The sequence below is a fragment of the Hyperolius riggenbachi genome, chromosome 5 (genome assembly GCF_040937935.1).
Source record: "Hyperolius riggenbachi isolate aHypRig1 chromosome 5, aHypRig1.pri, whole genome shotgun sequence".
Taxonomy (NCBI): Eukaryota; Metazoa; Chordata; class Amphibia; order Anura; family Hyperoliidae; genus Hyperolius; species Hyperolius riggenbachi.
Window position 1 is genome coordinate 408,873,960 of NC_090650.1, and position 13,130 is coordinate 408,887,089.

General features: G+C 48.5%; 1 protein-coding gene across 1 annotated transcript; it reads left to right on the top strand.

Annotated features, from left to right (window-relative positions):
* Positions 1-1,338: 1,338 nt before the first annotated feature.
* Positions 1,339-10,782, top strand: MED30 (mediator complex subunit 30). Its single transcript, XM_068237951.1, has 4 exons — positions 1,339-1,635; positions 4,926-5,084; positions 8,378-8,488; positions 10,579-10,782. Exons 1-4 carry the CDS (start codon positions 1,450-1,452, stop codon positions 10,672-10,674), a joined length of 552 nt encoding a protein of 183 aa, XP_068094052.1. The 5' UTR covers positions 1,339-1,449; the 3' UTR covers positions 10,675-10,782.
* Positions 10,783-13,130: the final 2,348 nt, after the last annotated feature.

Here is a 13,130-nt window from a genome sequence, read left to right on the forward strand (position 1 = left end):
CATATTAACATTTGAAAATAAGAAATATATCAATTTAAAGGATGGGAATAAAGTTTAGAGTGAATCAAACACATTTTTCAGTAGAGAAATATAAATATTTACATAGAAAGAGGGTCAAAGTCCTGAAAGAGGGACACATGAGGAGAAAAGAGGGACAGGGCTCCCAAAGAGGGACTGTCCCTCCAAAAGAGGGACAGTGGCTATGGCACTGCAGAAAATTGTTTTAATATATATATTACTCTGTTGCACTGGTCCAAGCTCTATTTCATACAGCCTTATCAATCCCTGCCATGTACTGATGAGGAGTCTGAGGACCAAAAGTCCGAAACAGGCTGTCTACATGTGGGTTTGATATGACTGTGTAAAACTTAAAGAGAGCCCGAGGTGGGAATTACTAATATTATTGGGGCACAGAGGCTGGTTGCGCACACTAAGACCAGCCTCTGTTGCCCCATCGTGTGCCTCCATGTCCCCCCTGCTCGCCGCTACAGACCCTGCAGTGCTGGCGACACGCAGCGTGTCGCCAGCACAATGTTTACCTAAGCGCTGTCTGTCAGCGCCGCTCCCCCGCCTCCTCCACATCGGCGCACTCGCCCGTGTCCCTTCCCTCCCGCTGATAGGATGGAAGTGACGCGGGCGGGTAGCGGCAATGCGGAGGAGGCGGGGGAGCGGCGTTGACAGACAGCGCTTAGGTAAACATTGTGCTGGCGACACGCTGTGTGTCGCCAGCACTGCGGGGTCTGTAGCGGCGAGCAGGGGGAACATGGAGGCACACGATGGGGCAACAGAGGCTGGTCTTAGTGTGCGCAACCAGCCTCTGTGCCCCAATAGTATTAGTAATTCCCACCTCGGGTTCTCTTTAAAGCTATAGGCTTGCTATACACCAGCGGCTCTGGATGCTTGCTTTGCTTAACAAGGGCAAAAAGGGATAATTTGCATATTTAGTAGTAGTGCATTGTGGGTAACTACAAATGTTCACTTATAACTGAATTATTGCAAATTTCCTTCTGTTTTAAGAAGGCAATTACACCACGCTATTATATATATATATTTATATTATGTATGTATGTATAATTGCATAACACTCTTACATCCTAGAGGTTCTGGCTCTCTGCGGCTATCCCAAAAAACCGTAGTAAAATGAACAGCAACAAAATATTCCCTGAGTTCGCGTTTACCAAGGCTTTCCATTCCTACTACAGTTAGTGTTTGTTGTATAAGGTTGTTAATAAAGTTTTACTTTGAAAAAAAAGGGAAAAGCGCTCTAGCACACGCAGCGTGTGAGGCGTCGCCGCCATACTGTGGCTGGCACGTTATGATGGCCGCCATCTTGTGAGTGGCAAAGTGATTGTAATGATTGTAAGACAATAGTGCGCTGAGCAGGCGCCATGTTACGGATGGCCGTCCGCCATATTGCGGAGGGCAGAGCGGAGAATCCGGTGTAGCGATATGTCTACGCCGCCGCTGTCCGGAGCCGGCATGTCCGCTGCTCCCCCTGGGGGGTTCCCTGGCCCTCCCCCCGCTGCCGCCCCCCGGGAGGTGAACACGGCGTCCCTGTGCCGCATCGGGCAGGAGACAGTGCAGGATATCGTCTTCCGAACCATGGAGATCTTCCAGCTGCTGCGCAACATGCAGGTGACCAGAGCCATCCCACCATCACCTCTGTCCCACCTCCCATTACCTGCCCACCACTCCATCACCTGTGTCCCCCCTCCCATCACCTGCTGCCCCCTCCATCATCTGTGTTCCCCCTCCAATTACCTGTGCCCACCCTATATCACCTCTGCCCCTGCTCCAGTTACCTGTGCCTACCCTATATTACCTCTGTCCCCCCTCCAATTACCTGTGCCCACCCTATATTACCTCTGTCCCCCCCTCCAATTACCTGTGCCCACCCTATATTGCCTCTGTCCCCCCTCCAATTACCTGTGCCCACCCTATATTACCTCTGCCCCGCTCCAATTACCTGTGCCCACCCTATATTACCTCTGTCCCCCCTCCCATTACCTGTGCCCACCCTATATTACCTCTGTCCCCCCTCCCATTACCTGTGCCCACGCTATATTACCTCTGTCCCCCCCTCCCATTACCTGTGCCCACCCTATATTACCTCTGCCCCCTCCCATTACCTGTGCCCACCCTATATTACCTCTGCCCCCCCTCCCATTACCTGTGCCCACCCTATATTGCCTCTGCCCCCCCCCCCCCCCGCTCCAATTACCTGTGCCCATCCTATATTACCTCTGTCCCCCCTCCCATTTACTGTGCCCACCCTATATTACCTCTGCCCCCCCTACCATTACCTGTGCCCACCCTATATTACCTCTGTCCCCCCTCCCATTACCTGTGCCCACCTTACATTACCTCTGCCTCCCTCCCATTACCTCTGTCCCCCCATATCATCTGCCCTCCCCGCCCATCACCTGTGCGCCTCCCATATCACCTGTGCCCACATCACCTCTGTTCCCCCTGATATCATCTGTGTGCCCCCCCCCCCCCATCATCACCACATCTGTCCCCACCCCCCAATCCCATCGGTTCACCCCTTAAATCATACTCTGCCCCCCCCCCCCCCCCCCCCATATGGGCTATGGAGTGGGTACAAAAATATTCCAACACCCCAGTTTATGCATAGCTCCCAACTGTCCCTCTTTTGGATGGACAGTCCCTCTTTGGGAGCCCTGTCCCTCTTTCCTCCTCATTTGTCCTTCTTTCAGGACTTTGTCCCTCTTTCTATCCTCTATAATAAAATCCCTGTGTCCCTGCGTGTGCTGTCTCTGTGTAGCTGGGTCCGTGCTTTTTGCTACTGCGCATGTGCACAGCACGGACCCAGCCTCACAGAGACAGGAGGACAGGGCCAGGGGGCCGGGTGTGCGGCGGGTGCGAGCGCGTGCGCAGTACATGCAGCGGCGACAAACACAGACCCTAGAGCCCGTATTTAAACAGGCTTGGGTCTGCTAGTGTTGATATATTTCTCTAATAAAAATGTGTTTGACTCAAAACTTTATTCCCATCCTTTAAATTGATATATTACTACTTTTCAAATGTTAATATGAAGGAAAATGAACCAGGATAGAAAGGACCAGTGTGGTTTGAATTATAAAACATGTTTCTTATGAAATCTTTATGGTATGCGTGACTAGGGGCGGGATCAGGGGTGTAGCTTAAGTGTCTCTCTTTCTCATCTTAAAAAGTTGGGAGGTATGCAGTACTTTACTTTACACTGAGCTGTTTGTTGATTATAGCCCTTTTCCACTGAAAATCAGCATAGCAAAGGTGATGTGGTCTTTGTGTTTTTTTTTACAATATAAAACATATTTTCTTATGAAATCTTTATGATATGCGTGATTAGGGGTGTGACGGGGCGTGGCTTAAAGCGGACCCAAACATTGTTTTCATTCAAACTATTTAGTTGCACCACTCTGACACATACAAAGATAAATAAACACTCCTTCAAGCCTATGAGTATTTCAGTGCATGCTTTTCACCCTTCTCTTTTCATAACTAGGGTTATACAGGTGGCAGCCATTAGCAATTCCTCCTTTGCCGGACACCTCCTACTCCACCAGTCTGCCGGATTCTGTCCCGGCAATTTGAAAGGAAGGAAGGGGTTCTTCCAATAAGTGTCAAATATTTTATATTTGTCATCATCCAGCTGAAAAAAGGCTGCTATTTATTATTATAATTTAGAGAATAGATTTTATTTCTGAAATCTTGTATTTTTAATTTGGGTCCACTTGAAGTGTTCCTCTTTCTTATCTCTAAGGCTGGTTTCACAGTGGGACGTTACAGGCGCACGTTAGAGCAGCCTGTAACGCAGCCCACCGCACAGTAATGAAAAATCAATGGGGCTGTTCACAGTGCGGACGTTGCGTTACATTGTAACGCTGCGTCACAAGACAACGTACTGCATGCAGTACTTTGGACGCGGCTGAGCCGCGTTAGACTGCTTGCGCATGCTCAGTAATGTTGGGGAGGAGCGGAGAGCGGCCAGGCACATGGCTAATTAATATGCACTGCACGTTATGACGTGCAGTGTTTACTTCCTGGAGCAGCCGCTCTGTGCGGCGATTGGCCGGCGGGACCACGTGATGCCGCATGCGCACAAGAGTGCGCATCACGGCATCACTGACGCCAGAGTGAGCTGCACAACGCGGCTCACTCTGACGTCCAGATCTAGCACCACCAGGCGTTCCGTTAGGGGGACGTTATGCGACCTTAACGCCCCCTCTAACGCAACGTCCTGGTGTGAAATTAGCCTAAAAGTTGGAAGGTATGGTTTATGAAACCTCCTACTCCAGGTACCCAAAAATTGCTCAGCCTCCACAGCCCCACTCATATCATCTGTGCCCCTTTCATATTATCTGGACTGTGCCCCACATCACCTGTTCCCTCTCCTTACATCAATCTTTTGTGACCTTTCCCATCACCTCTGGCATGGGAAAGAAAAAGTGAGATGTCATGAAAGAGGATATAGCAAATAGTCAGAAACACGTGTGAAGAGAAAGTTAAGGTGTGGGGCCAAGAGGTACAGTTGTGTTTCATCTGCATATAAATGGTATTGAAACTCAATGAGTTGATTAACTTGCCAAGACTGAGCATGTAGATGGAAAAGAGGAGGGGCCCAAGGACAGAGCCTTGAGGTACCCCTACAGACAAAGGATTTGAGTAAGAGACCTTTTCCCTCCCCCAATAATCCCTGGACAATTACTAAAATTAAGCTTTACCGTATATGGCCTCTTAGTACTAACTATTAGTGTTGTCATGTCAGAAGTGTAGGTGAAGGAATTGGGTATCATACATTTTTGTGGAATTACACTGTATCCTGCATATAAAGTTTGTTGTCAATCCGTATCTTGCTATAGACCAGTAACGTGTTTGCAGAGTTTGACATTGATTGACTTGATCATTTGCTTTTCCTCCAGCTGCCGAATGGTGTAACCTACCACGCCGGGACCTACCAGGACCGATTATCAAAGTTACAGGAACACCTGCGGCAGTTGTCGATCCTCTTCCGCAAGTTGAGGCTGGTGTACGACAAATGTAACGAGAACTGCGCCGGTCTGGACCCTGTTCCTGTGGAGGTGAGAAGCGCCTCCTTCAGTCACTAGCTAAAGATGAATTACGCCAAAGCTGTCTGACTGGGCCAGATATTTTATTTTTGTCAAGCTACACTTTTCCATAGATCGCTGCCAGGTTGCACGGACAGATGGTCACTTTCCATCTCTACAGTTTCTAGTAGTCTGTAGCAATGATTGTATGAACTAAATCTGTAAACACACTAGGCCTGAACGATTTTAGGAAAATATTGAATTGCGCGATTCCTGTCAAATTGCGATTTTGATTCACGATTTTTTAGAGGCAGTGCAAAAAACGTTGATTGACAGGCTAGAGTCTGCTGTCCATGATACTAAAATTGATAGACAGAGCAGACTCTGCCCGCCCAGTTAGTGATGTGGACTCGGGAGGAGTGAGCTACGCAAGATTGAGAGCCTGTGGGCGGAGTCTGCTGTCCGCCCAGCCAGTGACATGGAGGCGCTGGGAGGAGTGAGCTGCCGCAATAGCCTGTGGGAGGAGTCAGCTGCCCACTCATCTTATAGGCTGCAGTCAGTGTACACGGAAGTCGGGGAGAGAGTGAGCCGCCTCCCATCGCCGCAAGGGACCCTCTTCATTTACGCTCATTGAGCTGCCGCTGCACGGAGCGGCAAGCTGTGCACAGAGGGAGAGGGGACTGCCGGCAGAGGGGGATGAAATCGCCAATATGATGATCACGGAATCGCTGTTTCTGTGATCGCGATTTTGATCCCCAAACGATTTATTGTTCAGGCCTAAAACGCACTACTGTATTGAATTTTCTCAGCCGCAGTGCTCACTTCTGATAATTTCCGAAAGTTTTAAATTGCGCACAGGCTTCTCCCGACATAGCTTGCTTAGGCCAATGTCGCTTTGTTTTTCTGGTGGGACCTCTGAATGAAAGTTCCATAACAGGGTGCCACCTGCATGTCCGTCACCATCTCCTCACATTAGGGCAGAACACGCTGCTCTACTGAAAGCTGAATGAGTGTTTTTATGGCACTTGTTCAGAAGCTGCTGCACAAAATCTGTAAACATTATTACAGGTGACAAATACTGTTGCTGTGTGCCTGGCTTAACCACTTCTGTACCAGCAGTCTCTGCCCCCTTGAAGGGAACCTTAACTGAGAGGGATATGGATGTTTCCACTTAAACAATACCAGTTGCCTGGCAGTCCTGCTGATCTCTTTGGCTGCAGTAGTGGCTGAATCACACACCTGAAACAAGCATGCAGCTAATCCAGTCTGACTTCAGTCAGAGCACCTGATCTGAATGCTTGTTCGGGGGCTGTGGCTAAATGTATTAGAGACACAGGATCAGCAGGAGAGTTAGGGAACTGGTATTATTTTAAAAGGAAAAATCCATATCCTTTTCAATTTAGGTTCCCTTTAGGCTGCTTACACACAGGGACGTTACAGGCGCACGTTAGAGCAGCCTGTAATGCTCCCCCCAACGTACAGCAATGTAACACAAGTGGGCGGTTCACACTGCCCACATTGCGTTACATGTAACGCTGCACGCTCTTCCGAAAGTGCAGCATACTATAGCGTCACAGCGGCTTAAGCCGCGTTAGACTGTTTGCACATGCTCAGTCATGTTGGGGAGGAGCGGAGAGCGGCCAGGCACATGGCTAATTAATATTCACTGCACGTTGTGACGTGCAGTGTTTACTTCCTGGAGCGGCCGCTCTGTGCGCCGATTGGCCGGCGGGACCACATGATGCCGCATGCGTCCAAGAGTACGCATCACGGACGCCAGAGTGAGCTGCACAACGCGCTCACTCCGACGTCCACACCAGAGAGCACCAGGCGTTGCGTTAGGTGCATGTTATGCGACCTTAACGTAGCACCTAACGCAACGTCTTGGTGTGCAAGTAGCCTTAAAGGGATACTGTAGGGGGTCGGGGGAAAATACTTACCCGGGGCTTCTAATGGTCCCCCGCAGACATCCTGTGCCCGCGCAGCCACTCCCCAATGCTCCGGGCCCACTGCGCCTGCATTGCCGTGTTCTGGCTCCCGCTGATGTCACCAGGAGCGTACTGTGCAGTCGCAGTCCATACTGGGCCTGCACAGTACGCTCCTGGAGACATTAGCTGGAGCGAGGACACGATAATGCAGGCACTGTGGTTTTCAGACTTTAAAGTCTGAAATTCCAGACGGGGGCGGGGCCCGGAGCATCGGTGAGTGGCTGCACGGGAACAGGATGTCTGTGGGGGACCATTAGAAGCCCCGGGTAAGTTCAACTCATTTTCCCCCGAACCCCCCTACAGTATCCCTTTAAGGACCAGAGACTGCTGGTACGGTAAATCGCCACCTCCCGAGGAATCGGCGCACATACCCAGCGCTGCGTAATATGTTGGCGCTTTATAAATAAAATCAATACCCGCTGCTCTTTCCGGTCACAATGCTGCTTCATCGCCGCAGGCTCCTCTCTCTGCCGTCTCTGACGGCAGAGTGCTGACAGCGGGTCAGGAGCCGCTTTCATTGGCTCCTGATGCTTTTTATCAATGGGAGCCAATGTGATTGGCTCTCTGTGATCACGCGGTTGGGAGCCAATAAAAGCGGCTCCTGACCTGCTTACATAGCACTGCCGTTTTATAGACCGCAGAGTGAGCGAATTGCGGTGAGATCGGTGGTAACAGCGGGGACGCGCAATTCAGTGCAATGGTGAATCTACGTCCAGTCAGAGACGCAGCATCACCTGCTGGACGTAGATTTGTACTGCAGCGGTAGATACATGAGCTAAAAAAATCCATGAGCTGAAAAACTTTATTGTTGTTTTACTTACCTGGGGCCTCATTCAACCCCTAGAAGCCTCTGCGTCCCTCACTTTAGGTCCGTTGTCAGCCACTCTTCTGTGGTCCCCTCCATAGCGGCCGCTGATGGCTTGCGCGCGGGTGTGCTCCTGATGCCGGCAACAGGCACGCGAGCGGCATATGTGCAGAAGTGGGCGGCAGCCGCTACAGAGGGGACATGCTGTTTCATCATTATGTCTCTCTAGATATGGTAACTGTCCATCACTGTCAGATATGTGCAGCACAGTGGCGTTCCCTGTAAAAGTCTCAGCCAGTGTACTATCTGCATGTATGTTCTCGTATCTTTCTTGGGTTTTCTCTGGGCACTTTGGTTTCCTCCCTCACCCCATAACCTACATATAAGTTAATTGGCTTTCCATAAGACTATGGAAGGGATTAGATTGTGAGCCCCTCTGAGGGACAGTTGTGACAAGACTATGCACTCAGAAGAAGATGTTGGCGCTTTATAAATACTACAAATATGTTGCTTTTGCATCTATTTATTTTCAGCAACTGATCCCCTACGTGGAGGACGACTACTGGAAGAATGATGACCGTGGCCCGGCCAGCCAGCTGCGATACGCCAGCGAGGAGAGGCGGGAGATTCTTGAAGTCAATAAGGTAGAACTCCGATATAAGCAGAGCAATGAGATGTTCTAAGTTTGCTGGCGCAGAACATTGCCAGTCAGACCCGTTTGCAAATACTCTGCTCTGTGCAGATGATCAAGTATGCTGCTTGCAATAGATCAGATGGCAGCCTGCCAACCACCTAGCGCCCCAGACCAGAAAACTAAGGAAAGACGTTTGTGTGAACTGACCATTACAGTTGTAATTTTGGGGTTCCTTAACTAGAGGACAGCGAGGCATTGCTACCTAAAAACCCTTTATTCCAGTAGGGTAGTCACAGTGGTACAAATGGTGGAGCCTGCCTGCATCTTCAGAGGTAAAAAATCAATAAAAAGTAGCCCTTGAATAAAGTGGCCATCGCACACACACTTACACTGCCTGCATCAAGCAAATTACTTCTGGGTAGCAAAAAGGGTGCTGGGAATAGTCGCTAGTAGAATATCAGTAAAATGACTGATATTCTATTATTGGGTAGTGGTAATTCCAATAGTTAAAGGAAATCTGAAGTAAAAATACAGTTATAATGCTTTGTATGTTTAGTATAGCTAAGAAATAAAACAGCAGCAGAGATATGAGTCTAATATTGTTTCCAGTACAGGAAGAGTTAAAGTGGACCCAAATTAAAAAAAAACAAGATTTCAGAAATAAACTCTATTTTCTAACTTCTAATACCAAATAGCAGCCTTTTTTTAGCTGCATGATGACAAATATAAAATATTTTACATTTATTGGAGGAACCCCTCCCTTCCTTTCATATTGCCGGGACAGAATCTGGCAGACTGGTGGAGGAGATAAAAAAACAAAACACAGGCTGCTACTGATGATGTCACAGGGGAGGTGATCTCAGCTTGTGTGAGATTTCACAGAGCTGAAGCTGAAAGCTCTGCCCCTTCCAGGAAATGCCGGCGGATTGCCCCCCGGGCGATTTGGGGGCTCTGCAGCCCTCGTTTAGCATCGGGGACACGGCAAATTACTTGTAATGGAAGCACTGAAGCGAACTATAAGGTAGGAAACTTCATGTTCAGAAGAAATAATTAAAACTGTTAATAATGACATTTGAGGACTTTTTTTTGTGAAATCCCTTATGCGGCCCAGCCTCATCCTGACTTTGCCTCCTGCGGCCCCCAGGTATATTCAGTTTGAGACCCCTGATCTAAAATCTCCTACTAAGCTCAGAAGTAATGGCTGCCACCTGTATAACCCTAGTTATGAAAAGAAAAGGGTGAAAAGCATGCACTGAAATGCTCATAGGCTTGGAGGAGTGTTTATTTATCTTTGTATGTGTCAGAGTGGTGCAACTAAATATTTTGAATTCAAAATGTTTGGTTTGGGTCTGCTTTAAGAAACTCCAGTTGTTATCTATGCAAAAGAGCTTCACAGATCTCTCCGATTTTCAAAGTTGCAGAGAGCTCTGTGTTTTAAACCTTATTATCTCAAGTGTCTCACTGTATTTTGGTTTTTTTTTCTGCAGAGGAAAGTTTAAAATTTTATTAGCCTGCTCTGTGAAATCTTAGAATGCTGAGTAGCGTGTAAACTGCAAATATTAGAGAATGATGCAATGTTATAAAAAACAACAACAAAAAAACAAACGATATAACTGAAAATAAAAATAAGACTATTTTCTTTGCTACTAATGTTCTATTAATTGTCCGTACTACACAACCAATTCATTATATCATCTTTTTTTTTTTTTTTTTTTAGCTTCAGTGTCACTTTAAATATCCCTAAATTTTACCAATATTTTACCGATTCTCTAAACCTAACCCTATTCTCACATGAGCTCGACCAATGGCTGACCCCTCCCACCCATGCCTCATCCTAGTTGCCCCCCCCCCCCCCCATCCCATCCATGCCTAACCCTAACTGTCCCCCATCTGGGCCGCCCGCTATATAATCTGCAGCTGCAGATAGCGGGCCTCATAGCTACAATTAACATGGGCACTTATGAGGCTCCCAAACTTATGCAGTACCTCCAGCACTCACATTTCCTGTCACCTGTGGATTTTCTTAAATCACATTGGTGTGATAAAGTTTTAAAGACATTAGCTGTATTTTTCCTGAGAGGTGTTTTTCATCCTTTGCAGAAACTGAAGCAGAAGAACCAGCAGCTGAAGCAGATTATGGACCAGCTGCGGAACCTAATCTGGGATATAAACTCCATGTTGGCCATGAGGAACTGACCCCCTCACCACTCCTCTCCTGTTTTTTTGTATGTTTATTTTTTAAGAAGTGTTTTTTGTGTAATAAATATTGTTCCATGCAGAGCAGACATAGTAGCCTGTATCGTATTATAGTAGTGTGTGGTTTTTATTCCTGATATAAAGGAAGGACTTATAGTGATTTGCTATGCTTCTCCAGCTTCCTTTGGAGAGCGGATGTCCTCTGTATTTGTTTAGCAAAATAAAAACACACAGTATAGACCGCTGCAACCCGCTAGGCCTACCGGTGGTGCCAGGTGAAACCTCCACAGGGCAGGACACATGAGTTTAGCAAGAAAGCAGCACAGTGTTCTCCCCAGGCTCTTTTAGCTGGGTGCTCCACCCGGCTAGTTTTGATGACCACCCGGCTGTCATCGGCTCACCTCCTCCTATGTGGTAATCAGAGTCGGTCACAGAAGCACCAGCCCTGCATTCTCTCATCTTGCCCCACCCGGCTACTTTTTCATGACACCGGGCTGGAAAAAGTTTCTGGGGAGAGCACTGCAACATATCATTGCGTAATATAGGTGTAATTTTTGGTTGGCTCTAAGTTACTGTCGGCACCAGCAATCAAATGATCGCACTTAAGGTGGCCACACACCATACAATTTTTTTTTTTTAAATATCTTTCCAATTCAAGAATAGCAGCCAAGTTTTCTGACTGGTTGTAGCATCTGAAAAATATGACTGTAAGTCTTGATTGGTTACGTCCACAATCGGTCTCTATGCCCCAATCTAATGCCGTGACTCTAATCCCCGGCCCGCGGTCTTCACCTATAGACAAGCCCCCCCCCCCCCTGTGAACAGGACACTTTGTCTCCTGACTACGGTTACCCCCAGGTCTTAACGTGCAAGGAATACAGACTGAAGTAGAGAGGACAATAACCCCCCAGAGCCCCACTGAGGCGAGTATTAACAGAGTTCAAAAGTTCACAAGCGTCAAACTGTAATGATACCTTGGTGATGAGGATGAGGCCCACAATGGTGACAGGCAGAGGATCCAAGTGACAGGCAAGGGTCAGTCCAGGCAGCAAGCAAGAGTGTCCAGGTAATAAGCAAATTCGATCCAGGCAGCAGGCAAGAGTATCCAGGTAACAAGCAAGGTCGGTTCAGGCAGCAGACAAGAATGGTCAATAACAAAACAAGGGTCAATTCCAGATAACCACAATACAATAAGAATGCGCTCCCAGCAACTAGCCATAGCTATGCTATCACAGGCGATGACTGGGAGCACTCACAACCAGTGATGCTTTCGAATTCGGATGAAATTCGAATAGGGTTATTTGAATTTCATCCTGCTAATTACTGCAGCTGTGCGGGTGGCCGAAGGGGGGGGGGGGTTAATCTTACCCATCAGGCGCCTTCTTGCTCCGTCTCTCGGCGCCTCCCACGCTGAGCTCCAATCCAGCGGTCACGTGATTACATACACTTCCTCCTTCCGGGTTGAAGGAGGAAGTGTATAGTCACGTGACGCCGGAATGGGAGGCGCCGAGAGACGGAGCAAGAAGATGCCTGATGGGTAAGATTAACCCCCCCCCCCCCCCCTCATCAACCCGCACAGCTGCAGTAATTAGCAGGATGAAATTTGTATAACCCTATTTTGAATTTTATTCGACTTTGAGAGCATCCCTGCTCACAACGTTTAAATACAACTCTAATCCAATCACACTCCGCACATCAGCAGTTCATCTTGCCTAAGTGTCAGCTGTAAGATCAGCTGACACCGCGCAGTCAGCTGACTACTGTTTACCTTTGCGGAGGGCGTACTCGGAACACATCCTCCGCCTATCCGAAAGTGTCGCCTGTGTCCCAGCTTGCACGTCGTCAGCGAACAAGCGCAGAGACTCTCAAGTGGAGGTCTCAGCCCAGCTCTCGGCGCAACTTTCACCAGATACAGATAAGTTCCTTACAGTGACCATTGTACCACACACGACATATGTTCAATTTTTCCCCAATTATGAAAAAAAAGAGTGAAAACTCAGAGAATTGCTTGGATGTACCGTATATACTTGCAAGCAAGCCGAATTTTTCACCCCCCAAAAGTTGGGGGGTCGGCTTGCTTGCGAGTCATGGGTAGGTGGGTGGGTAGGTGCTGCCCCTCCCCGCGGCCGCCGCTACTATTACCTTAGGCGGCGCCGCTTCCTCTTTCCCTGTCCTGCTCCAAAAACGAACTCATTCACAGCAGCGTGCCCCTCGCTGCTGTGATGATGGAGGAAACCATAGAGAGCGGTTCCCATAGTAACGGCATCGCCGCTACAGGAAGCCGCTCTCTATGGTTTCCTCCATCATCACAGCAGCGAGGGGCGCGCTGCTGTGAATGAGTTAGTTATCGGAGCAGGACGGGGATAGAGGAAGCGGCGCCGCCTAAGGTAATAGTAGCGGTGGCCGCGGGGGGAGCGGGGAGGGGCAGCACCTACCCACCCACCTACCCATACTGG